The 24,496-nt window shown below is 40.4% G+C and overlaps 1 protein-coding gene across 1 annotated transcript in view; it reads right to left on the bottom strand.

The window, feature by feature from the left end:
• The window catches only part of Dcaf7 (DDB1 and CUL4 associated factor 7), a 29,852-nt gene extending 6,605 nt beyond the window's left edge, over window positions 1-23,247 (bottom strand). The window contains exons 1-6 of the mRNA XM_027946223.2: window positions 22,886-23,247; window positions 7,201-7,359; window positions 6,407-6,518; window positions 5,824-5,942; window positions 2,176-2,385; window positions 1,087-1,204 (exon numbers count right to left, since the gene is read on the bottom strand). Of these exons, the coding sequence (XP_027802024.1) occupies window positions 1,087-1,204; window positions 2,176-2,385; window positions 5,824-5,942; window positions 6,407-6,518; window positions 7,201-7,359; window positions 22,886-23,023 (856 nt within the window). The 5' untranslated portion in view covers window positions 23,024-23,247. The remainder of the gene's footprint in view (window positions 1-1,086; window positions 1,205-2,175; window positions 2,386-5,823; window positions 5,943-6,406; window positions 6,519-7,200; window positions 7,360-22,885) is intronic.
• Between the last annotated feature and the right edge of the window lie 1,249 nt (window positions 23,248-24,496).

Here is a 24,496-nt window from a genome sequence, read left to right as displayed (position 1 = left end):
CAGTGGTTAAGTACCCTTGGATTCAATCCCTACCACGCACCCCCCCTACCCAACACACATACACAAAGCCTGATGCACTGGGGAAAAAAAAGAAGAATGCTGTGGGACTGGAGTAGAATCCTGTTGGATAAAATAATGGGATGTGTGCTCATATTTGGGGGTATGTATATGCTTGTATACACCAAAAGGGTCCAGAAGAAGACACCAACTGTTGTTAAAAGTTACCTATAAAGAGTGTGGTTCAGAGGTGGAAATGATACAGCAAGGAGAAAAAAATGACTTTTACCTTCCTATTATACCTCTGCATTATTTTCTTTCTGTCTTTTTTTTTTTTTGGTGCTGGGGATTGAAGCCATGGCCTTGTGCATGCAAGGCAAGCACTCTACCAACTGAGCTTATCCCCAGCTCCCATTTTCATTTTTAATAATAGACTTGTATTATTTCTAGAATAAAAGTTACACTGACAACCAGCATATTTTTAAGGGATACTCTTTTTGGTCTGCAAAAATGGTGAAACGAGAACTATAAGTCACATGATACTGATCATGCAAGGTTATGTGCTCTTCAATACATTCAGAGCTTCCTGCAGATTTGTTATTGTGAAGGTAGAAAGTCTTGACAGTTCCAAAGATTCTGTTACACCCAAGAGGGATGCCTCTTCTTGAATATGCATTCCCTGTGTGAACCTAAGTTTTCCAGGGGACTTTGAGGCACAGCCTCCCCTGCATTTTTTAATATTTTTTTAGTTGTAGATGAACCCAATACCTTTATTAATGTATCTTTTTTATGTGGTGCTGAGGATCAAATCTAGTGTCTCTCATGTGCTAGGCAAGTGTCTACCACTGAGCTACAACCCCAGCCCCCAAGACCATTTTTAATATAAAATGTCATTAGTATATGGATAATGCTCAGATCTCCACTGAGGGTAAAGTTGATCTGGAAATGTGGAGAGGCTCCTGATAAGTTAGTTACTTTGTGTACATCTCTTAAAACTAACCTTGACAAACAGTAAGGATTATATTCCTAAGAACCCAGGAGTCAAAGATTCTTTACTACCCCTTGTTAATTTCTCCCCATCACGGTTACCTGCAGTGCAGATGTGGCAGGATGAATGTGGGGCCCAAGCAATGCCATTGACACATGCTCGGTGGTTGTTTAACCTGGCAACAGGTGTGCAGGGAACTCGGACATCCAGAATCACCACCTATAGAAATACAAGCAAAATGCCCAGGAACTGCAAGGTGTGAAAGAAAAAAAGAAGAAACAAGCAAAACACACTATACACACAATTTTTTTTAATATAACTGTTCATTTGTGGATTTAAATAATATTAAGGGCAGATTTCCCAAGGGTTGAGGAATAAGAAAATAAAGAACAAAAAAAGTCCCTATTTTGAACAACATCAGGCCTTGAGACTGATAGGAAAGGGGAAAAGAAGGAGTAGGTAACGTGAATTTGGACAACACCAAACCCCAGTAGGTGCTTAAGATTTTATTTTTTTCTCTGTGCAGAACTGGGGATTGCACCCTGGCTGTGCGCATGCTAGGCAAGAGCTCTACTACTGTGGCCCCTGGTAGGTGCCTATGGTAAGAATTCTGTGCATCTCAGCTAGGCAGAATGAGAGCCTCACCAAAACAGAAGTTGAAATGTAAGAAGTCTGAGGCATCCACTTCACCAAACCAAGGTAACTACTGCATCATCTCTACCAACAACCTACTCCTTTCATCAAGTCACTGTCATTTCTATATCTGCTTGCTGAAGTCAGATGGGAAAACTGCCTGTTTTTCACTCAGTCCTATAAACACAAATGATTTGGTTTGCTTTATAGATTCTGCTTGTTTTGGTCCCAACTCCAATTCTTCAGATTAGTAGAAGATCTTAACAAAGTCCTTGTTCTTGATCTTGGTATTATTAACATTTTGGGTAGGATGACACTTTATTGGGAACTGGCCTCTGCATTGTATGATGTTATCAGCATCCCTGATTTCTATCCACTAGATGCCAGGAGTACTAACTGCCTCCCACTGTGTGTGACAACCAAAAATGTCTCCAAATATTTCCCAAGATCACCTGGGTACAAAATTGCCATCAGCTGAGAACCAGTCTTCTAAAGATATACTAAGAAGTGATGGAGTTAGGTGGCAGGGCCTATGTGAGCCTGCATGGTATGCTCACCTCCATTCCATCCATAGCCATGGTGGCCAGATAGTTAGGGTCCTGCTTGTTCCAGCAGAGGCGAAGAAGTGGGTGATGCTGTGGGTCTTCATAAATGATGGTGCTGTGTTCCAGATGGCGGAGGTCAAACATCCGCACTGAGCCATCGGCACCCACAGAGGCAAACATATCCCTGCCACCCCCAGCTCGGCTAAACGCAATATCATAGACCTGTTGATGAGGAAGAAACTTCAGTCAGATTCAGATCTGTTGCCTCCTTTTCCTGTATCAGGGAAATTTTTTTCATATGAACCCCAGCTCAAAACACTGAAGCAGATAAATAAGCCCAAATGGTGTCTGTGAGTATTGGAACCCAGAGCTCTGACACCCTTTCCAAGTCCTGATTTCTAAGTCTTCTTCCTCCAACACCTGTGATAAAACAAAAGGCACATACCCTGGTAATCAACATAGTACAAATAACTCTGAACAAGAATTCTATATACGTAGGCTCAGTGGAAGTCAGAGCCAATGGCTATCTTCTGCCACACTCCAAGACTGAGACACTTATTTCCTGGGTTCTGGTGGCTTTCACTTGTAGGAAATCACAGGCAGGTCCATGACCACATTATGGTTAAGGTCATGAATGTGAGAGGTGAAAGCCAGCCCTCCTGTGGCTACTTAACAGCAGTAAAGCTGGTTCTGTTATGACACCTGGACTTAAGATGCATTTGCAAGAAACATGTAATAGCAATTTTGAATCATGAGAGACTCAGGTTTTCCTATATTCACGAAAGTTTAGGATCACTCTCTTGCCCTAGGACATGTTTTTCTTCTCCTAGAGGGCTTACGTTCATAAATGAATAAATACAGGTTTTTTGTATTTATAATTTGCTGCAAACATTGTATATCACTAATGCCTATGAGGAAACAGAGAGACAGCAATGGAGAACTTCAAAGAAAGACAGGGACTGAGAGAGACAGATAACGCCAGCACTAGATGAGTGGAGAGAGACAGAAAAACAAATGCCAACCAAAACCAACCCTCTACAGTCAAGATAACAATGACAGCTGACTTCTAGGGAGACATGGGTGGAATTTCTCTCTAGACACTGCAGCTCCCACCCTCTTAAGGTTCTGCCTACTGAGGGACATTGCCAAATGAGTATCTATTTCTATCCAACTTCTTTAGTTCCTTTCTCTCTGGCTGACTGTGAAGAAATTATGCTTTTCTATGGCAGAGATTAAGAGTGGTTCAAAAGGGACCTGGATCAGTTATCAATAGGAGGCACCCAGGCCTAACACACCTGAACCTCAAGGCTTTGTCAAGTGCTGTCCAGCTACTTTAAGACAGACATGTTTAGCAGTATGTGTGTGCTATGGTGCCAGCTCTGGTGCCAGCTCTGGTTGACTCTTGGGGACAGAGACACAGGGGCCCAGGGACAGTGAGGCTCAGTAACAAAGATCGCTCAGTTTTGAGTGATTTGTTTCTTCATTCTCCACCTGTATGATTACTCAGAAACAAAAGGACAGTAACAATTCCCCAACATACTAAACCTTCCTCTGAAACAAAAGGACAGCAACAATTCCCCAACATACTAAACCTTCCTCTACTATGATTTGCCAGGTAGCCACAAAGCCTTCCAATGAGTCTTTATTTAGAGAGGTGGACTGAGAAAAATCAAAGATTCTAAGAAGTATTCCTGTTTAATTCAGAGTCACCATCCTTGGGTTCATTCTGTCAAGGCCAGGGCCTGTATGCAAAGATCCATTCCTGGTTCTCCCCCAGCTGCTCCTCTTTGTACCATAGGGAACTGATTCCTACAGGTTAAGTTTGGCAGTCCCAAGCTGTGGGCTGCTTCTGACTGGTTCAACCATGGGAAGCCCTGTGGGAAATGGATGGTAGAAAGTAGAGAAGCTAAGTATTTTTTCCTCCTCTCCCTGTTCTTAGAAGCATTTCTGCCAGGTAAACTCAGCCCCTGGGCTCCAGGAACCCTGCCTCCTCCTTTGCCACCTTTGGTCTACAGGAAGTGTCAGCTTCCTACTAGTCTTAGCTCAATTATTCACTGCTGCCTCTGTAGGTTCTCAGCTTAAACAGCATCTATGGAAGCAATTCCCTGGCTTGAGGCCTCCCAGTTCAAATATCAGAGTAATTGCCATCTCTGGGTTGAATCTAACAGAGAACAGTGAGCGAGGCTGTCACATAACTAAAATGCATCACTGTTCCACATGATGCCCAAGATGGTTTCCAGAAGTTCTTCACTAATCCTTTCTGTAGGACAAACCCTCATATGATTAGCAGGAGTCAAGTCCAGTAGTCTTTGTAACGAATCTTATGTTTAGGAGTACAGAAACCTGAAGAATAATCCCTTACTAAAAATGATAACCTGATTGTCACCATCCTAGTCTCTTGTCAACCTCAAGTTTCTGGCATAAGGTTAAGGCATTTTTTTTTTTTCCTTTGGGCCACACTGGGGATTGATTGCAGGGCCTTACCTCACATTATTTTTGTTTTTTTCCTGTACAAATATTAATACCCCTAGCCATGTAGGTAAGGGAGAATAGAAAAGGAAACACAACCTCCAGAAAATCAGACAGGAGCATGGAATGGCTCTGGAAAGAAAAATTTATGACCATTTTCCCAAGGAATGCTTTTACTAAAATATAATCACCAATAGCTTTTCTGACAGATTAAAAGTACAAGATTAATAAAACCTTTTTAGACAAAAAAAATTGAAAATTAGGTTGGTCTGTCAAGAAATATCTTTTTACTGCCTCCCTTCTCTCCAACAAATGCTATTAAGTTTTGAGGCAAGTATTACTCTAAGATTATTTTTAATCACATAAGTTTCCAGTGTGTCTGTAAGGGACTTCATTATTTAAAAAAAAAAAAAAACTTTTGGGGAGGCTGAGGCAGGAGGATCCCAACATGGTTGAGGCCACCTTGGGAAACATAGTTGACACCCTGTTTCAAAGAAATTTTAAAAAGGCTGGGATAGGGCTAAGGTTGTGGCTCAGTGGCAGAGTGCTTGTCTCACACATGTGAGGTACTGGGTTCAATCTTCAGCACCACATGAAAATAAATAAACAAAATAAATATATTGTGTCCATGTATAACTTAAAAAATATTTACAAAAAAAGAAGGCTGGAATATAGCTCAGTGGTAGAACATTTGCCTGGCATACAAAGGGCCCTAGATTCAACCCCCAGTACCCAGGTGGGGTGGAACCCCCAAAACCCCAGTAACCTTTGGCATGAAAAGAAAAATGATAAAACTATAGAATAAGTCATTCATATCGGTCAAAAAATTCATTAGTTGCTGGGCATGCTGGCTCGTGCCTATAATCCCAGCGACTTGGGAGGCTGAAGCAGAAGGATCACAAGTTGCTTCAGCAAATCAGTAAGGCCCTGTCACAATATAAAAAATAAAAAGGGCTGTGGATTTGGCTTTGGGATTAAGTGTCCCTGGTTCAATCTCTAGTATCAAAAGAAAATAAAAAAAAGCATTAGTTCACAACATATCTGCTGTTTTGACACATTACAGTTTTTAATTTAGACAAGCATATTGGCATTATGATCTTCTATGTAACAAGCACAATAGTGAGAGAACTCTAAGACCTCTCACATACAGATACAGAACACATTTGAGGAAAGAAGAAAAAGTGTCATTACCTCTTTGTCATGTGCGATCAGCTGGGTCTTCACATGGCCAGACACAAGATTCACTCGCCCCAACACCTGCCCTGTCTCCAGTCCCCAGATGGTGCAAGTTGTGTCGATGCTTGAGGTACCTGCAAATACCACTTCAAGTGAGAGGCTGCCAGGAGTGAGGTTCTCCTTGCACACTTCCCTCCTGCTCATCTGCTTGGCCCAGCAGACAACATGCCACAAATACTTTCTTAGCACAGGGAGGGTCAAATATAAAATTATTAACTCACGACCTTAGATTTTAACAAGAGACAAGACATATACACATAGAAAGCTCAATTCTATATAGAGGAGTTAATAACTATATTCCATATTTATCCTACTTCTCACTTGGCCTGTTTTAGGATGATGTACTTAAAAACTGGCCCAGGGGCTAGGGTATACCTCAGTGTTACAACATTGGTCTACCATGCATAAGGCCTTGGGTTCTATTTCCAGCACCACAAAAATGAAGCAAAAAAAAAAAAACAAACGGGCACAGTGTTATATATGAGAATATGTATCTCTGCTTTTTCAAACTGGACTACATGCTCCCTAACTTCTTTACCTAAAAGATAAGGATCCACCTCATTCCAGTCAAAGGAGGTCAGGGGGGCACAGAAATCCGAGTTCTTGTTATTGTTTAGCAAACATTCCAGCCTGGTCTCTGTTTCTCCAACCTAAAGGGAGGGGGAAAAAATCAACCAGTCTTATCTTAACCAACAAAACAAAACAAAACCCTGTTTAGGTAGTACCTTAGTAAATCTAAGACATGAAGGAAAACATTTCAACATAAAGAATGAGAAACTTCCTAAATACCACATTATTTCAAACTTTCTCCTCTACCCAACTTTGCTTTCAAAATTTTCTTCCCTGCATCTTTTCAGAGGGGTCTTCTCACTTTGCTCTACTCAGAATCTTGTCATCTTGCCTGCTAGACACAATGCCCAAGGCTACTAAGGATGTTGCTGATGGTGAGCTAAGCGAAGGGGCAGGAGTGCTCCAAGACCCACTCACTTCATTTATTAGACTCAATGGCCTGGTATTTGGTTTAGTTTACTCAAAAGTATCTTGGTTGTCAAAAGAATAAGAGCCCTGACACCCACTGAGGGCTGTTCAAGTCATATCAGGTTAATTAACTAAGCCTCAGGTTTTCAAGGCTGACTATAGCCAGCAGTAAGACTCATGGAATCTTATTAGAAAATCTGCTGAGCCAAACAAGGTCAGGCCAGATAAGCTGCACTTGCTTCTCCCTTGCTAAAATGACACTTTCCTCTAGTCCATCCATTCCCTGTGATTCCACACTAACAGCTGACAGTAAGAAAGCCCATTTGTCTGGCTGCTAATCAAGCATCTGCTTACCCTCCACACTCGGAGATAGTCACCACTTGTCGCCAGTAGGTCTGGATAGACGCCCTTTGTGTCAGGGATCCACATGAGTTTTGTGGTGGGATATGGATGGTCAAAGGTGTTTCGGCAAATAAACTCCGAACTTTCCTCATCTAAACCAACAAGCTGAACCTGCAACACAACAAAGTTGAGCCACATAAGCTTTTTTTTTTTTTCCCCTTCCTTTCTTCTCTTTTTCCCTTTTTTTGATGCTGGGGACTGACCTGAGTGACACTCTACCTAGAACTTTTTATTTTGAGACAGGGTCTCACTAAGTTGCCCAGGATGGCCTCAAACTTGTGATCCTCCTGTCTCAAGCTTCCAAGTCTTTAGGATTACCAGTGTGTGCCACCACACCCCAGCCAGCATAAGCATTTGTTCTTTTGGAGAAGTATCAAATATATCAGATCCCTAGCCAGTGATAGAAATCTTGACCCTGTATTATACTTAACTCAGAGTAAGAAATTATTACATTGAGAGGGCACCTAGACAAACCATCCCACTGCCAGACAGAAAAATCAGACTCAGAAGGTTCCATTACATTCAATACTGCAAAGCCAGTATTAAAGACAGAGAAGCTCTCAATACATGTTCTCTGACTCCCAATCCTACACTCTTGACCTCAAATCACAAAACTGCATTATCTGTTCAGCTGGATGTTACTCAAAAATAGTCAGGGTGAAGAAGTGCTTTTGACTGGAAATGCTGTGGGCATCTGGTGCTTGGAAGCCAGGTATATCAAACACCTTGTGCAGTCTCTTACAGCAAATTATGTCCCACTAAAAAGCCAACAATGCACAATCCTCACTCTCACCCCCAACTTTAACAATGGTTCGTTACAGGTTTATACATAAGGGTTTGTGAATGAGTATTTGAGAATCCAAACCACTGTGAGTGGCACAAAAGTGGCATCACTGATAAGAAGTCCCACCTAGTTCTGGCTACTTTTGCTTAGAGTCAGTTTTCCACCATTAATTTCGATCTTCTCCTGTCAAACTCAATCTGGTTCAATGCGAAATGACACTCACATACATTTGCTTACAAATTTTTAACTCAAAGACAGAATGGTGGGATAAGAGGAAAAGCACTAACCATAGAGCAGAAACAAAATTCCTTGTCTTTCTGGTCTTAGTTTTAGATACCTGTACATACTCTCCCCAAATTAGGTTTAGGTACATAAATAAATTCACTCAAGTGTACAGTTCCATGACTTTTGGTCAACATACACAGTTATGTAACTCCCACAACAATTAAGATATAAACACTTCTACCAGCTAGGTATAGTGGCTCATGCCTGTAATCCCAATGACTCAGGAAGTTAAGGCAAGAGGATCACAAGTTCAAGATCAGCCTGGACAACTTAACAAAACCCCATCTCAAAAAAATAAAATAAAATAAAAACAAATACAAGGCTGTCTGAGTGATAGAGTCCTCCTAGATTCAACCCGAGTAACCCCATTCCACACACAAAAAGAACACTTCCACCAACTCGAAAAGTTCTCTCTGGCTTCTTAGCAGACAACTTGGTTGTATTTTCCTCCATATTTCAAGCTGTGCACTTAGGCAAGAGTCTTACTCAATGTGAATGTTTCATTTATGCAACCTAGTATCATTTCCCAGAGACCTCATATGTTTGCACCAAGTTGTGTTTTATTCTCAAACAGACCCAAGCTCTTCTATTCCCAGTTGCCAACCAGATATGAGAAGAATAACACTTGGCTCTAACTTTCGTTTGAATTTTTGTTCAGATACTCAAATATTTAAATTTGACAAAAGAGAACATGAGTTCTCTGTGAATAAATTCACATAATACAGAATAAAATGATAAAGTCTCCCATTAACTTCACCACCGATTTGATTTTGATTCTATTTATTGACCGTAACGAATTCTATTTATGACAGTTCTACACTGAGAAAACACTATGTGATAGGTATTTTCCCAAATGTTTCTCTATGTATTTGTATGTGTACAGGTCTGGTGTTTTTGTTTTTTAATATTTTTATTTATTTATATATGGCGATGAGAATGGAACCCAGTGCCTCACACATGCTTGATGCTAGGCAAGCACTGAGCTACTACAACCCCAGCACCCCCCCACCCCCGTCTTTTTTTTTTTTTTTTTTTTTTGATGGTGCTAAGGATTGAACACATAGCTTTGTGCATTCAAGGCAAGTACTCTACCAACTGAACTATATCCCCAGCCCTTGTTTTGTTTTTCTAAGCATAGATTTGGTACATAAAATTTATTCTGCAACTTGGTTTTAACAACTTATCTTGAAATATTTTCCCGTGTCTGTACTAGATAGTGCCATCTCACTCTTCTACAGCAGATTATGATAAGTACACCACAATATTAACTATTGTTATTTTGATTGTATCCCATTGCTTTGTTATTATAAACAGTTCTATAATGAATAAATATCCTTATTCATTTATCTTTGTACACATGTAGAAATGCTTTTGTTGGATATCCCTAGAAGCAGTTGTTATATCACATTATTACTTCTATCAGTCTTCAAAAAGGTTACTTTCATTATACTTTTATCAACAGTACACGAGAGTGCTAATTTCCCCATGCGAATGAAAAATGGCCATTTTCCAACATTGTACTATTGACTATTTTTGAGTAACAATAATTAATATCTGAGAGCATATGATGAGCCATCTGTAAGCACTAGAAATGCTTTATGTGAATCACCTCATTTAATCGTCTCAATATCATCACGAAGTAGTTACACTTCCAGAAGAGTATGCAGAGGAAAAGAAAGTTGAAGTACCTTGTCCAAGATTTAGAACATCTGTCCAATTTCCTACTGGATTGTTTATCTTTTTCTTACTGATTTGTAGAAACTTATAGGTGGTTATTCTGCCTTTATCTCTTACATGTTTCCTTTGGTAAATTAGCCCATAAAACTCCAGGGGTAAGCACCTATTTGGAGGTAGTCTTTGACTGTATTTCCAATATTTTCCATCATTTCAAAAATTAATCAGGTTTTCTACTTATTAAGAAAATTTGGCAGTACTTGCTTTCCTATGTTTCATCTAGATTTTCCACTGTGCTATGACAAATTGTTAATAGCAATCTTATTCTTTAAACTTCTCTCTCCCTACTCCATATTTCCACTCGTGCACCAAAAGAAGAATGTGTTCCTGCCCCTCTTCCCCCTGGGGAGAATACTTAGGGTGAGGGGTCCTGATCTTTCATCCCAACTAGGAACTAGCTCCACTCAATGGAGGAAGAATTGTTGAAGTGATAGCAAAAACCTGAGTTGGGCCTGTGGGCATGTCTCCCTGGTGAGCCTGACCACTCTCCCTTAGGCATGCCCCACAGAACTCTTGCTTACCCTTCCAGGCAAATCAGTCTTCTCAGAATGCCTGTGTCCATCATCTACTCCAGTTTTTCAGAACCTACAACTTCTGGGGGAGCTCAAGTTGGATCTGTCCTTGAAATAGAAGTAAAAATTCAGAAAAGTCTCACTTCAGCTTCAAGGCCAAAGTGCATTTTTCCAACTTAGTTTACCAGGACGCAACACCACATTAGAGGTGATTAATCAGTTAATAATAGTGAAGCTAGGTTTCCCTTTTGACGACTATAATTTTTTTAAATATTTATTTTTTAGGTGTAGATGGACACAACACAATACCTTTATTTTCATGTGGTGCTGAGGATTGAACCAGGGTCCTGTCCATGTTAGGCGAGCGTTCTACCACTGAACCACAATTCCAGCCCCACGATATGATTTGAATGTAATTTCTTTGATAAGAAGTTCCCATCCATGGGCTGGAGTTGCAGTTCAGGGGTAGAGTGCTTACCTAGCATGTGTGAGGCACTGGTTCGTTAACAACTAAAAAAATATTTAAAAAAAAGTCCCCTTGGCTGGGGATATGGCTCAAGTAGTAGTGTGCTCTTCTGGCATGCGTGAGGCACTGGGTTCGATCCTCAGCATCACATAAAACTAAAATAAAGATATTGTGTCCACCTAAAGCTAAAAAAAATAAATATTAAAAAAAAAAGTCCCAGGGCTGGGGTTGTGGCTCAGTGGTAGAATGCTCGCCAAGTATGCATGAGGCACTGCGTTCAATCCTCAGCACCACATAAATGTAAAATAAAGATTGTATCCACCTAGAACTAAAAAATAAATAAATAAAATTAAAAAATTTTAAAAAAAAAGTCCCCAACCAAAAAGGGGGTGACTGGTAAAAATTTAGATACCAAGAATTCTATTCCTGAACCCTTTAGCATCATTTTCTTTCTTGCTCTTTGTGGGTGGGGGTGGGGGTGGGGGTGGGGTTTCCTGGGGAGTGAACCCAGAGGCCCCTTACCACTGAGTCACATCTCCAGCCCCTTTTATTTTTATGTTGAGACTGAATCTTGCTAAGCTGCTTAGAGCCTCACTAAATTACTGAGGATGGCCTTGAACTTGTGATACTCCTGCCTTAGCCTCCCAAGTTACTGGGATTATAGGCATGAGCCATGCCATGATGCCCAGCTGCTTTTACCCTTTATGTGACTTTGGGTAAGTGATTTAGCATATCTTATAAATCTCCTCATTTTCCCATGAATTTTGATATGTAGCATTTTTTCCTGGTCTGTTGATTTCTTTTTTTTTTTGTCAGTTGATTTCCCCCTAACTTTAAAAAGAAATTTAAGACATAATCAATAATTTTCATAAACTGGTTTATCTTTTTATTTTTTATGTTGGGTTACTTTTTGGGGGGAGTACCAGGAATTGAATTCAGGGGTACTTAACCACTGAGCCACATCCCCAGCCAGCCCTTTTTATTTTTCATTTTGAGACAGGGTCTTGCTAAGTTGCTTAAGGCCTCACTAAGTTACTAAGGCTTGAGGCTGGCTTTGAACTTTCGATCCTCCTGCCTCAGCCTCCCAAGCTGCTGAGATTACAGGTATGTACCACCACACCTGGCTGGGCTACCTTTTTATTTACTTATGTATTTAGTTGTAGACAGACATAATATTTTATTTATTTTTGTTGTGGTGAGGATTGAACCCAGTGCCTCACATGTGCTAGGCAAGCACTCTACCAAAGAGCTACAACCCTAGCCCTGGGTTACCTTTTTAAAAACTCCATGTGCATGCACACTGGAGATTGAACCCAGAGCTTCAATACTAACCATGCACTCTACCACTGAGCTATATCTCCAGCCCCTTGTTGGGTGTAATTTTAACAATGTAAAGTATTTCCTTTTGTTCCAACTTTTTTTTTGCCTTGCTTTTAATTCTGTCTGAAGTTAATATTATCAGGCCTGATTTCTTATAAGAGATCTTGCTTTTTTGTTGTCATTCATTCCTTTCTCTTTATTTCCTCTTAAGTCATACTATGATTTAATTCTTTTTAAATCATTTAAAAACATTTAATTAATGTTAACTGTTTTACTAGTTATATTTACAAAAGGTATAATATTTGAAAGGCACAAAAGCAACAACAGTGAAATTAAGGCCCTACATCCTAGCTCCCCTTCCTGGATAAGTCAACATTCCCCATCTCTTATGTATCCCTTCCACACATGAGCATATATGGGTATGCATGTGGATGTGTGCATTTTTTTTTTACATGAATGGTAGTTTGTAATATGCTATTCTGCACATTGTTTTCTTCACTCAGTGGTTTTTAAAATGTTCCATATTAGTACATGTAAAGCTAATCCATTCTTTTTTTTTTTTTTTGGCAGGGTGGTACTCGGGATTGAACTCAGGGGCACTCTACCACTGAGCCACATCCCCAGCTCTGTTTTGTATTTTATTTAAAGACAGGGTCTCACTGAATTACTTAGCAACTTGCGGTTGCTGAGGCTAGCTTTGAACTTGCAATCCTCTTGTCTCACCCTCTGGAGCTGTTGGGATTCTGGGGTGTGCCACTACACCCGGCAAATCCATTCTTTAAATAACTGCAAGGATGTACCACAATTTATTCAATAATTTCTTTAATATTTTCATATTTTATGCTTACAAATAATGCTAAAATGAGTATCCCCGCACATTTCAACCATGTAAGCATAGCTGTAGTGTGAATTCCCACAAGTGAAACTACAGGGTTGAAGGTAATTCCATTTTAAATTTTGATACCAACTGCTACTTGACCTCCATGGTGGCCAAGAGAAACTACACATACACTCAATGTGTGTTAATAAGGTTTTAGATTTTCCTTTATCTAGCTGAAACTTTCCTTTTTCTTATGAGGTTCGGTTCCATTTTTTTATACCTTTATTTATTTGTTTTTATGTGGTGCTGAGGCTCAAACCCAGTGCTTCACATGCAAAGCAAATACTCTACCAACTGAGTTACAACCCCAGCCCCATCAGTTCTACATATGCTTAAGAATCATTTATATATCCTTTTCTGGGAAGTATTCATATTTGCTTCCCTTTTTCTATTGATTTACTGGGTTGTAACTTGCTGATGTTTATATATTAAAAGATGTATGGTCTACAATGTTACATGTAGTTTTTCAATGTCATTTATTTTTTCACTTTGTGGGGTTAGTTGGTTTTGCCAAAAGTATTTTATTCTTATATGGTATTGTTCATTCCCGCTTTTACGCTTTCTCACGCTGTGATTACAAAATTCTTCCATGCTCTATAGTTGTATACTCACATTTTTTTTTTTATTCATCTGGAATTCCGGTACAAGGTTTAAGACAGAGAATTTTTTTTTTTCCTAGTCTCAATGCCACTGATTTTTCATTATTCATATTGCACCATCTTTTTGCACAGACAAAATTTCTTTATGCATTCTGAGTTCATTTCTAGAGTCTCTTCTGTTCATTTGTTAATCCTTGCAGTACTACCAAACTATCTTAATAACTACAGCTTTATAGTTACAGTTTGTTGTTGATTTTTTAACATCTTGGTGATTAATGTCCCGCCTCCTTCATTGCTCTTCCTTTTCTGATAATATGTGCATGTTTGTAAAATGCCTGTGTAGAATTAATCAGTTTACCCTGGTTCTAAAAAAATTTTTAAAAAAATTATGGTATTTTTAACAGGGATCATATGAAGTTTATGCACATGGATACTGATGCTAAGCTTTTCTATCCAAGAATAGAGTCTACCTTTCCATTTTTCAAGCCTTGTCTCATGTTCGTCAGTGTTATTTTTCCCATATAAACCTTATAGATTCAAGTATACTCCCAGGTACTTATAGTAAAACACAATCCTACAATATTTATAGATCTGTAAACATTACTCCATTGCCTGTCAACAAATGTAGTTAGCCTAACATCTTTTCCCCTTCTTAAAGAGGACTTGAGCACTTTGACTAGATGTTCAAAGAATTCTTTCTTCATTCTTAAAGTGCAGAAAATTTCCTACAATGTTTCAGTGCCAATTGCTTTTTGATAATTTTTCTTAAGACTCTGTATGAACTCATTACTTCAAATCTCTAACTCTGAATTCTTCTTTAACTATGTTTTTGAGCTTTTAATTTTATTTCTTTGGTTCTCTTCTTCAGAGAAATCATTACACCTAAGTTAGATCTTCTTTCTTTTTTTAAAAAATATTTATTTTTTAGTTGTAGTTGGACACAATACCTTTATTCCATTCTGCTGCAAATGACTCACACGCAGGTCAGCATGAACAAGCAGAAGAAACTGAAGAAGCCCCTTTATTGTATATAGCAGTCTTTATATAGTATTGTGAACAAAGAAGGCAGCATTCCAACAGCAATGAATCAGGTCTTTAAGTTAGCTAAACACAGTATACAGAAGTAACTTACTAATCAGAAGTAACCTGCTTCTCATGGATTAATCTACTCTTGGGCTGGAGCATTCTGAGCTCTGCTTTTTGTTAAGAACAGATAAAAATTTTTCTTAGAACCCTCCTAGCCCACTTGGCAGAACATCCTGTTTGCAGGCAAAGCTCCGTCAAGATAGCAGAGAGTCACCTTATCTAAACCTTGGTGGAACATCCCATTTGCAAGCAAGGTCCGCCATGATTGTAGGGCTCTCCTTTGCAAGTAGCTCACAGTCACCTTATCTAAACCTTGGCGGAACATCCAGCTTGCAGGCAAGCTCCATCAAGGACAGCAAGTATCTCGTTTTCAAGCATGCTCAAAGTCACATCTGATTCTCTACACATTCATTTATTTTTATGTGGTGCTGAGGATTGAACCCAAGGCCCCGCGGGAGCTAGGTGAGCGCAGTACTGCTGAGCCACAATCCCAGCCCCTAGATCTTCTTTCTTTTTGACCTCTATTACATTCTAATGGTTAACTTCTCTCGTTTTAAAATATTTGTCCTCCTTATTCTTTTGTTTTTGACAGCTTGTATTTACCTTTATTGTTTCAATGTGGCTTTGAATCCTGTGATAATTTTAGTTTTCTCTTCTACTTTTCTGTGCTCTGCCGGTTCCATTTTCTCCTGTCACTGTGCCTTATTTTACTTGATCTACTGTATCTCTGCTCAGAGTTTTGAATTTTTTTAAAGTTCTTTGAATTCTGTGGCAAGACTGGCCATCATTTTTTTAGCTGAGGTGAAACACTATTCTAAGTGAGGGTACTACGAGACACTTGTTTCCACTTGCCCATCCTTTCTTATAGTATCTTTCTGTAGCTTTCATACTGGTTCCTTTCCAATGAGACAGGTTCTTCCCAGATGATTTGAAGGAAGCTCTTGTGGAAGGGAGGCCAGGGCCATGGTCCAAGTTAGCAAAACACGAGAAGCCTTTGCATCTCCTCAGCCAATAGAGGTGAGGTGCCACCATGCTGCTCTTAGTTCAACCTCTCCTCCTTCTGCCTCATAGAAGAGGTAGCACACCAATATGTCTTCTGGTACACTTAGCTCCCCAACCCCCAGCTTTTGTTTAATATCTTTATTTTTTTATTTATATGTGATGTTGAGGATCGGACCCAGTACCTCACACTTGGTAGGCAAGCACTCTACCTCTGAACCACAACCCCTGCCCAGCTTAGCTTCCTTCTTATCCCAGGTGTTTTCACTGTCCCAGAGGATTGATTCTGTCCATCAAATCCTATTTTGAAGAACTGTAGCTGTTCTGATTTTGGAATCTGCAGTCACAGATTTCTGCGGTCACTGCCCTCCTTTCTCAGTATTTTCCCATAGCCATTAGCCTTCCTTACATAGTGTGGAAGCATACAGAAAAAATAAACCTGACTTAAGTGGTTGACACCTAAGTCTTTCTCTGCCTTTTTCTCCACAGTATTTCCTGCCCTCTTGCTAAGTGTCTTATCTCCTACCTCCAGTGCCCTTCTGCAACCATTGTTCCACAACACTTTACCCAGCATGTGAAATGAAAGTCCCTAAAGAGAAAAGGCTGCAAAGCAGGATCATTTTACTCAGGTTTGTTTGTTTTAATATTTATATTTTAGTTGTAGTTGGACACAATACCTTCATTTTATTTATTTATTTTTATGTGGTGTTGAGGATCGAACCCAGGGCTTCACATGTGCTAGGAAAACACTCTACCGCTGAGCCACAACCCCAGCCCTTTACTCAGGTTTTTTTGTTTTGAGGTACTGGAGATTGAGCCTAGGACCTTGAACATGTTAGGCAAGCACTCAACCACTGAGCTACTTCCCCAGCCCCAACTTATTATTTTTTTAAAATATTTTTAGTTGTAGTTGGAATTAATAACTTTATTTATTCTTTCATGTGGTGCTGAGGATCAAACCCAGTGCTTCATACGTGCAAGGCAAGTGCTCTACCACTGAGCCACAACCCCAGCTCCATCCCTAGCTCATTTAAAACTGTAAATGTTACTGTCTGGCTAGACACAATGGCACCTACCTATAATCCCAGCTAATCAGGAGATTGAGGCAGGAAGATTGCCAAGTTGGAAACCAGCTTCTTCAACTTAATGAGACCCTGTCTCAAAATAAAAAAGGGCTGGGGATGTAGCTCAGGGGTAAAGTTTCCCTAGGTTCAACCCCTGGTACTGCAAAATAAATACATAAATAAGTATTGTCTAGGGGCTGGGGATGTGGCTCAAGCGGTAGCGCACTCATCTGGTATGCATGCGGCCCGGGGTTCGATCCTCAGCATCACATACAAACAAAGATGTTGTGTCCGCCGAGAACTAAAAAATAAATATTAAAATTCTCTCTCTCTAAAAAAATTAATAAATAAATATTGTCTGATGTCTTCTAAAAATCAAATATGAAACATAAAATACCCCTTGAAAGCATGATCACAGCTTCACTTTCACAAAGAACATAAATTACACATTATTCATACCTATGTTTTTTTCAAAGTATCATTATCTACCTTGTTTGTTATTATAAGCTCCTGGAGGAAACTGTGTATTAGACTTTAATACATATACAGTTAGCACAGAACACAAAGGAATGTATGTGAGTATAGTCTTTAAACCAGCTCTCAAGTTATCCAGTTCAGCACAACTCCAGCCATCGCACCATTTCCCCACAATTGTTAACATAACCAAAATCAACTACAGCAACGTTCTGAGGGTATAAACCAGTTATTCCTGGTCTTTTCCACTTGTCCTCCCTTCAAACCTATTCCTGATTTTTACTCTAGGGCAGTGCCTGCAGATGCCTAAGACCTGCCCTATCAAACTTTTAAGATGAATTCTGGTACCACAGCCCTTTGGTTCCTGACTCAGAGACTGACCAGTCAGTCCTGGCAGCAAGGCCTCAGGCATGCCAGACTATCTCCAGAAGAGATTCAGTCCTTATTCAATCAAAGCATTTCCAGTAGTCTAGGGAACGAGGTTAGAGCAAAAAACAATATATTCGGTGATCCCATGGGGGAATCAGTCCTCTCACTGACTAGAAAAGGAAGGGGGAAGTAAAACCAAAAGAGTTTAATGTTTTAAATTTCCTTGCTGACAGAAGACCAGGGACTGGAGGAACACTTTTGCCAGGGCCTGGCAGAACATGGTAAATTTCTAAATATCTGTCAAAATTACTGACAAGTACTAAAACACATTCTTTTCATTGCTTTTGATCTCTCATCTGCTGATGAAGGCTACAGAAGTTTTCCAAGTATGATCCCTGTGCTTAAAACAAGTATACATGTTCAGTACATACTTGTTCAATTAATGAGTAAATGAATGAGAATGGGCTGCCGCAAATACTGAAAGATGAAAAATCATATACCAGTGTCAAATATACCAAATATATAAAGTAACTCTGCATTAAAAATTTCAGAGGAAGCAACACAGACTGACAAGGCAAATGTTTATCTGTGAGTACTGCAGGTGTAAGGTGGTTGCACATAGACACACTTCAGAAAGCATCAGGTATTACCAACAGTCTCTTTCCTTGAAAATGTGCTCCACATGCTTAAGAGCTCAAGTGCTAAGTTAGTTAAATATTAGGGAAAAATAAATCCCAGCCACTCTGTCAACTTTATTCAAAACCAATCCTGAAACATGTGCCTAAGAGAAAAGCCCAAGAACTGCTACCTTTCTTTTTCTAATAAAAGAAGGGGAAAACCACCTGCCTAGACCAGATACTGTTAAAACTCAAAAGAAATGTCAAATTCTTGTATCAGAGTACTGTGGGCAAGCCAGGTAGAACAACAGAACATGGGCTTAAAGTAATACACTATGCTACCAGGAGTCTGACTATGTGAAACTGGAAGATCAAAACATGGACTGGGATCAGAAATTTTCCCCTAGGTCTTTAAAGACAGGGAATGAACATAATGACACTTTATGGTACCTTTCTGATATATAAAAGTAGATTTACCCAACATACATATAGTTCTCCTTGAACATATTTCAATTACAGACACAGTAATGATGATGATTAAAAAACAGCTAACATTTCTATACGGTTTACTCCATGTCAGGAAGAATTCCTAAATCCACTACATATATTAACTCACATAATGTTCCAAACAAATTTATAACGTAATAAAATGAACTTATTACCCTCATTTTACAGATGAGGAAAATGAGGCATAGAGGATAATTTGCCCAAAGGCCACACAAAACTGGGAAGCAGAGAGATGAAAATCTCAATTCATGGGGCCAGAGGTGTAGCTCTGTGGTAGAGCACTTGTCCAAAAGCACAAGGCTCTGGGTTTGATCCCTGGAGAGAGAGAGAGAGAGAGAGAGAGAGAGAGAGAGAGAGAGAGAGAGAGAGAGAGACACACACACACACACAAAAAAAAAAAAAACACCAAAAAAAAAACCTCAGAACTATTAAAAACAAAACAAAACAAAACAAAATCAAACCAAACTATCTCAAAAAAGGCTATTTCACACTAGAGTTTTTTCCATGGATGAACTTGGATGGAAGCGATGTTTAGAAGCCTGCAGATGCAAAAAGATTCAATTCCTGCCGCTAGCCAACAGATGCTAAAGTAATTCTTAAAAGGCTATATGGCCCACCTGTGCCTGTTAACTTCAGGGGTGGAGCCCAAGAATACAAATCCCTCAGTGGATTCTCACATACAGTAATTTAGAGAACCACTGTTGCAATACCAAAAAAGATTATAAAACACAACCACAAATAATGAGGCTTTTTATTGCAGGTGTAGTTGACTGAATTGGTTTCTTTTTCTTTCTTTCTTTTTTTTCTGTAGTTGTAGATGGATAGCATGCCTTTGTATTTTTTATGTGGTGCTAAGGATTGAACCCAGTGCCTCACATATGCTAAGAAGCACTCTACCACTGAACTACATCCCTAAATTTATTCTCATGAAGGGATATGTGGAAGTCAAGTTCTTGATTTTTAGATTTAATTCTGTGGACCAACCAGGAATAATTTTATAATAGTAAATCACAATTATATTAATATAAAATTTAAAACACCATAATCATGTTTTTTCAATGTATCCACTCCACATTTAAAACAATGATCATTTCTAGGCTTTTTAATGATTGTTAATTTGCTATGTTACTTTGTCCTCTGCTGGTATTCAAGATCTATGGCAAGCACAATCAAAGACCTAAAATTTTTAAATTTTTAACTCCTCTCACTTATGTAGGCTACCACCCCTATGACAAGGTTTCTTTAAAACTTAGCCCAGGAACCAGTGCTTTAAGGTGGAATTTACTGCCCACCAGCCCCTAGGCACAGATCTCTGTTGCAGGGTTTCTTAATTTCGGTCTATGAACTTGAACTGGAAATTACATCCTTATGTTCACTAATCTCTAGTTGACATTAAGTATTTCTTTAGTTATAAATGGAGGCTGCTACCTAGCAGTATGAGTATCTATGACTTTATTGTCAACAGAATCACTGTTTTTTTTCCCTATCATATTACAGGTGTTAAACATCTTGAAATACTATTTATCCTTAACACTATTTCAAAATTATGGTAATTACACCAGATGGTATAATTTAATGAGCTGATCTTAAGGTACGTATTGCTATATTGCCACTGTTTTAAAAGTATTTTTGATATTTGTAATTTGATTTAATTGGTTTCTTTTTGGAATCCTACATAACTTATGCATTTGAAAACAATTATAAGAAGTGTTCTATTGGCATCAGCTTTCAAGTGTTCCCTTCACAGCATGCATGTATATACGTGCACACACAGAAAGAACCCTTATAGGTGGAGGCACAAAACAGTTCTAAGACTCTGCATTGTCTACATCATGGGAGTGAATTAAGATATTGTTAACTAAGTTGTGCATGGTGATATGCATCTGTACTCACAGCAACTGGGGAGGCTGAGGCAGGAGGGTCACAAGTTTAAGATCTGCCTGGGCAACTTAGTAAGACAATGTCTTAAAACAAAATAAAAAGGGCTGGGAGTATTGCTCAGTGGTAGAGGGCTTCTGGGTTCAATCCCCATTACCAAAAAAAAAAAAAAAAAAAAACGAAAGAGAGACAGAAAGAAAGAGAGATTGTTAACCGCTTATTCTGTTAATGCTGGGATTGCTGGTTTGCATGCTACCCATGTGCCTGGCACACAGTTGCTAAATCAAAGGACAAACTTTGGGACAGAGTTCCTGCAAATGAAGTTTGACATCAGTTACTCCACTGATTCCATCAGCAGTTGAGCTGTGACTCAGTTTCTCCTCTCTTAGAAATGGCACCACTACTGCTGACCCAATGACTCTGAAAGAACTTAGAACAAAAACACATCAATTTGTGTGAAAAGATTCCAGCCTTTTGAAAGACAAATTATACTGTATTTTTTTATACCTTTATATTTATTTATTTATTTTTATGTGGTGCTGAGGATAGAATCCAGGTTCTCACACATGGAAAGCAAGTGCTCTATCTCTGAGCTACAATCCTAGTATCCTTAAGCAACAGTTCTAGTCGTCTTAATTTTATTAACACAGTGTCCACATCAGAACCTTGAATTCCATTCCAGTTCTGCTATTCACTGTGTGAGAAAGGGGCATCAGAGAAAAGGAAATAAAACTGTCTTGCTTGAACAAGGGTGGATCAATGCATTCTCCCTGGGAATTGTTAACTTTTTGTGTACGTGTACTGTCTAGGCACTGAGAGTTCATCCCTTTCCTCCTCTTCTCAAAGGACACTCCAAAGAAGTTAGGACATACTCCAGAGAAACAGATGTGTTCCTGACAAACTAATCAACTTAAAATGTTCAAATGTATCTTACAGGAGTTTCACGTGTAAAACAGAACCCTGCTCCCACAGCAAACATAACAATGGATCTCACATATAATAATACTGGTCCATACAACATCTTAGAGCTAATCAATGGTCCCAACAGGACATAACCCTAGATAACCTGGCTTTTCCCACTGTACCTAACTTATTACTGTCTACAGTTTTGACTCTTAGATCTGATGTTCAGAGCAATAAACAGGAATACAGGCTTTCAATACAACCAAAGTTTTCAATTGTTCTGATCACTATCAATAACAATCTTTACTCTAATAAAACAAAAGGAAGATATTAAGAGGTAAAGGAAAAAAAATTCTTCCCAAACTCTCAAAAATACATTTACACTGAACAACCAGCTTAAAAGCTTCCCCCTCCTACCAGTGTGCTTCATGAAGGAGTCTCAAATCCATGGATGTACAGCAAGACTTACTACTTAAAGGTTGCATAAAAGAAATCAGCATAAAAGAAGCTAAGATTAGGCCAAATGTCATCTTTCTCTATTCAGAAACAATGGCAGGCTCATGATACAGGCCAAGATTTCCAAAAAGAGATCGCTTGGGAGAGGATGGATATCAGAAAGCAACAGGCAATAAGACAATCCTGGCAGAAAGCCTGGGGATCCAGTAGTAGTATTTGGGGGTGGGAGTACGGGGCAGAGAAGCCGGTTTAATAAACAGTCTTACAGAAATCTAGTGTAACCAGCAGTGCACGACCACTATTGGAAACGCCTGCATTTTCCTTCACAGCCATCACTACCACTTCCCTCCCCCACCCCGAACTGAAGCAATGCGGCAGAAGTGGGGGGGGGGGGATTAGAGGAACAAATGGCGTAGCTCTGGGGTACAAACTAGGGTTTGAGACCTGTTACCTACCCGAAATACCTGTCTGCCTTGGACAAGTCACAACACCGTGCCTCCGTCTCCCCACTACACAGAAATGTTGCCATAATCAAAGGTGACCCGTTCGCAATGCCAAGCACAGGCAGGGGCAGACACGGAGCAACCGCTCCGCGACGCTAAAGCCTGTCCACAGGAGGGTTCTAGGGTCGAGGCTCCAGCCCCGAAAGAGCGCTCTCGGGCCCGCTTCCCGTCACCTGGGATCTGAGCCCCGGCCCGGCCCACCTTGTTGTTGTACTCCTCCACGAAGCTGCCCAGCGCCAGGCGAAAGCGCTTGTCTGGCCGCACGCTCCAGTTCATTGCGTAGACGGTCCAGGGCGCTTCATACTTGTAGATCTCCTTCCGTTTGCCGTGAAGGGACATCGTGGCCGCGGGGCCGCAGAGCGGGAGGGGGCTGCGGCGGGCTGCGGCTGGTGGGGTACGAGTTGGGCGGGGAGCCGGGGCTGGGACGCAGGAATCGGAAGGGAGGCGGGGCGGGCAGGAACGGCCTAGTCCGGAAGAGGGGCAGCGGCTACAAACAACGACGGCCCGGCCCGACCCCCAGTTTCAAACCTGCTTCGGCACCGACAACCACCACCTTCCGTTTGGGATGCCGCCCCGCCCTCTCGGAACGGAAGCCACGCGACCCCCGCAGCAACGCTGGCCGTTGGCTGCCTGACACGTCCTTTGGAAGCTATTCCTTCTTTTCATTGGTTATTGCGGCCGTAGTGTTCGAAATCTCCTCACTATTGGCGTAAATGTTTGTCATTCCGGCTACTCGATCGGCCCAATTCCTGGAGGCAGGCGCTTTCGCTGCCGCAAAGGTCATTGGCTGACCAAGCCATCAGTCAAACAGGTGACGGCGCAGTGCGGGCGAATGAGGGTGTGTGTGGCCTGTAGGCGAGCTTGGAAAGCTGAGGGCCTTCAAGTTCTAGGCCAAGTCTCTGAGAGTGAAAACTCTTGTGTGACCTGCCCTTTCTTCCCCTCTGCTGCTGCTATTCTAAGTGGCCTCTTAAGACTGTCGAGTAAAATAAAAATTCTGTCTTAAGGGAGGACCTACAGCTTTTTCGTCACACTGAGCCCCGAAGCCCGGCAGCCTGGCATGGGCCAAATGGAAACCACCTTCGCTCCTCACTTGTCCTAAGGACGTTTAACACGGAAAGCTATTATCCCGGGACCCCAAAAATAGGCCCAGACACGCAGATGTGTAGAGCTAGGCCAGTTTGAAACGGGCCTTCTCGCGCTGTCCTGCAGAATCCAGAAATGCTCTCAGGTTCTAAGGCTGGTTTTCAGTGGGCAGTGACGGGTCCAGCTTGGCTCTAAGTTTTTGTCAGTTCCTGTCCTGTCCCTTCCCCTACGTGGGTCCCACGGCAAATGCTAATCCAGCTCTAAATGTCTCTGTGCTATGATTTTGAAATGGAAAAGTCTGAAGCTGGGTAACATCGTTATAAATTTAAATGGTTTTCAATATAATGGAAGGTTTGTACTGAATTGTTAAGACGATTTCATCAGGTATACTTCTAAATGATAAGTGTCATTTTAACGGACTATTCAGAAAGAGTCAAAAGAAGAGGGACAATGCTGTATATAACGATCCTCTTTAAGTTTTCTCTTTTTAAAAAACAGTGAGCACGGGGGTGGGGGGGTGGGGGTGGGGAGTTGTGGCTCAGCGGTAGAGCGCTCGCCTAGCACATGCGAGGCCCTAGGTTCGATCCTCAGCACCACATATAAATAAGTAAAATAAAGATATTTTGTCCAAATACAACTAAAAAATAAATATTAAAAAAAAATACAGTGGGCGCAGTGGCACACGCCTATAATCTGTGACTGGGGAAGCTGAGGCAGGTGAACCTCAAG

This window comes from Marmota flaviventris, chromosome 17, assembly GCF_047511675.1.
Source record: "Marmota flaviventris isolate mMarFla1 chromosome 17, mMarFla1.hap1, whole genome shotgun sequence".
Taxonomy (NCBI): Eukaryota; Metazoa; Chordata; class Mammalia; order Rodentia; family Sciuridae; genus Marmota; species Marmota flaviventris.
Note: the sequence above shows the minus strand (reverse complement) of the source record. Positions and strands in the feature narration are given on the sequence as shown.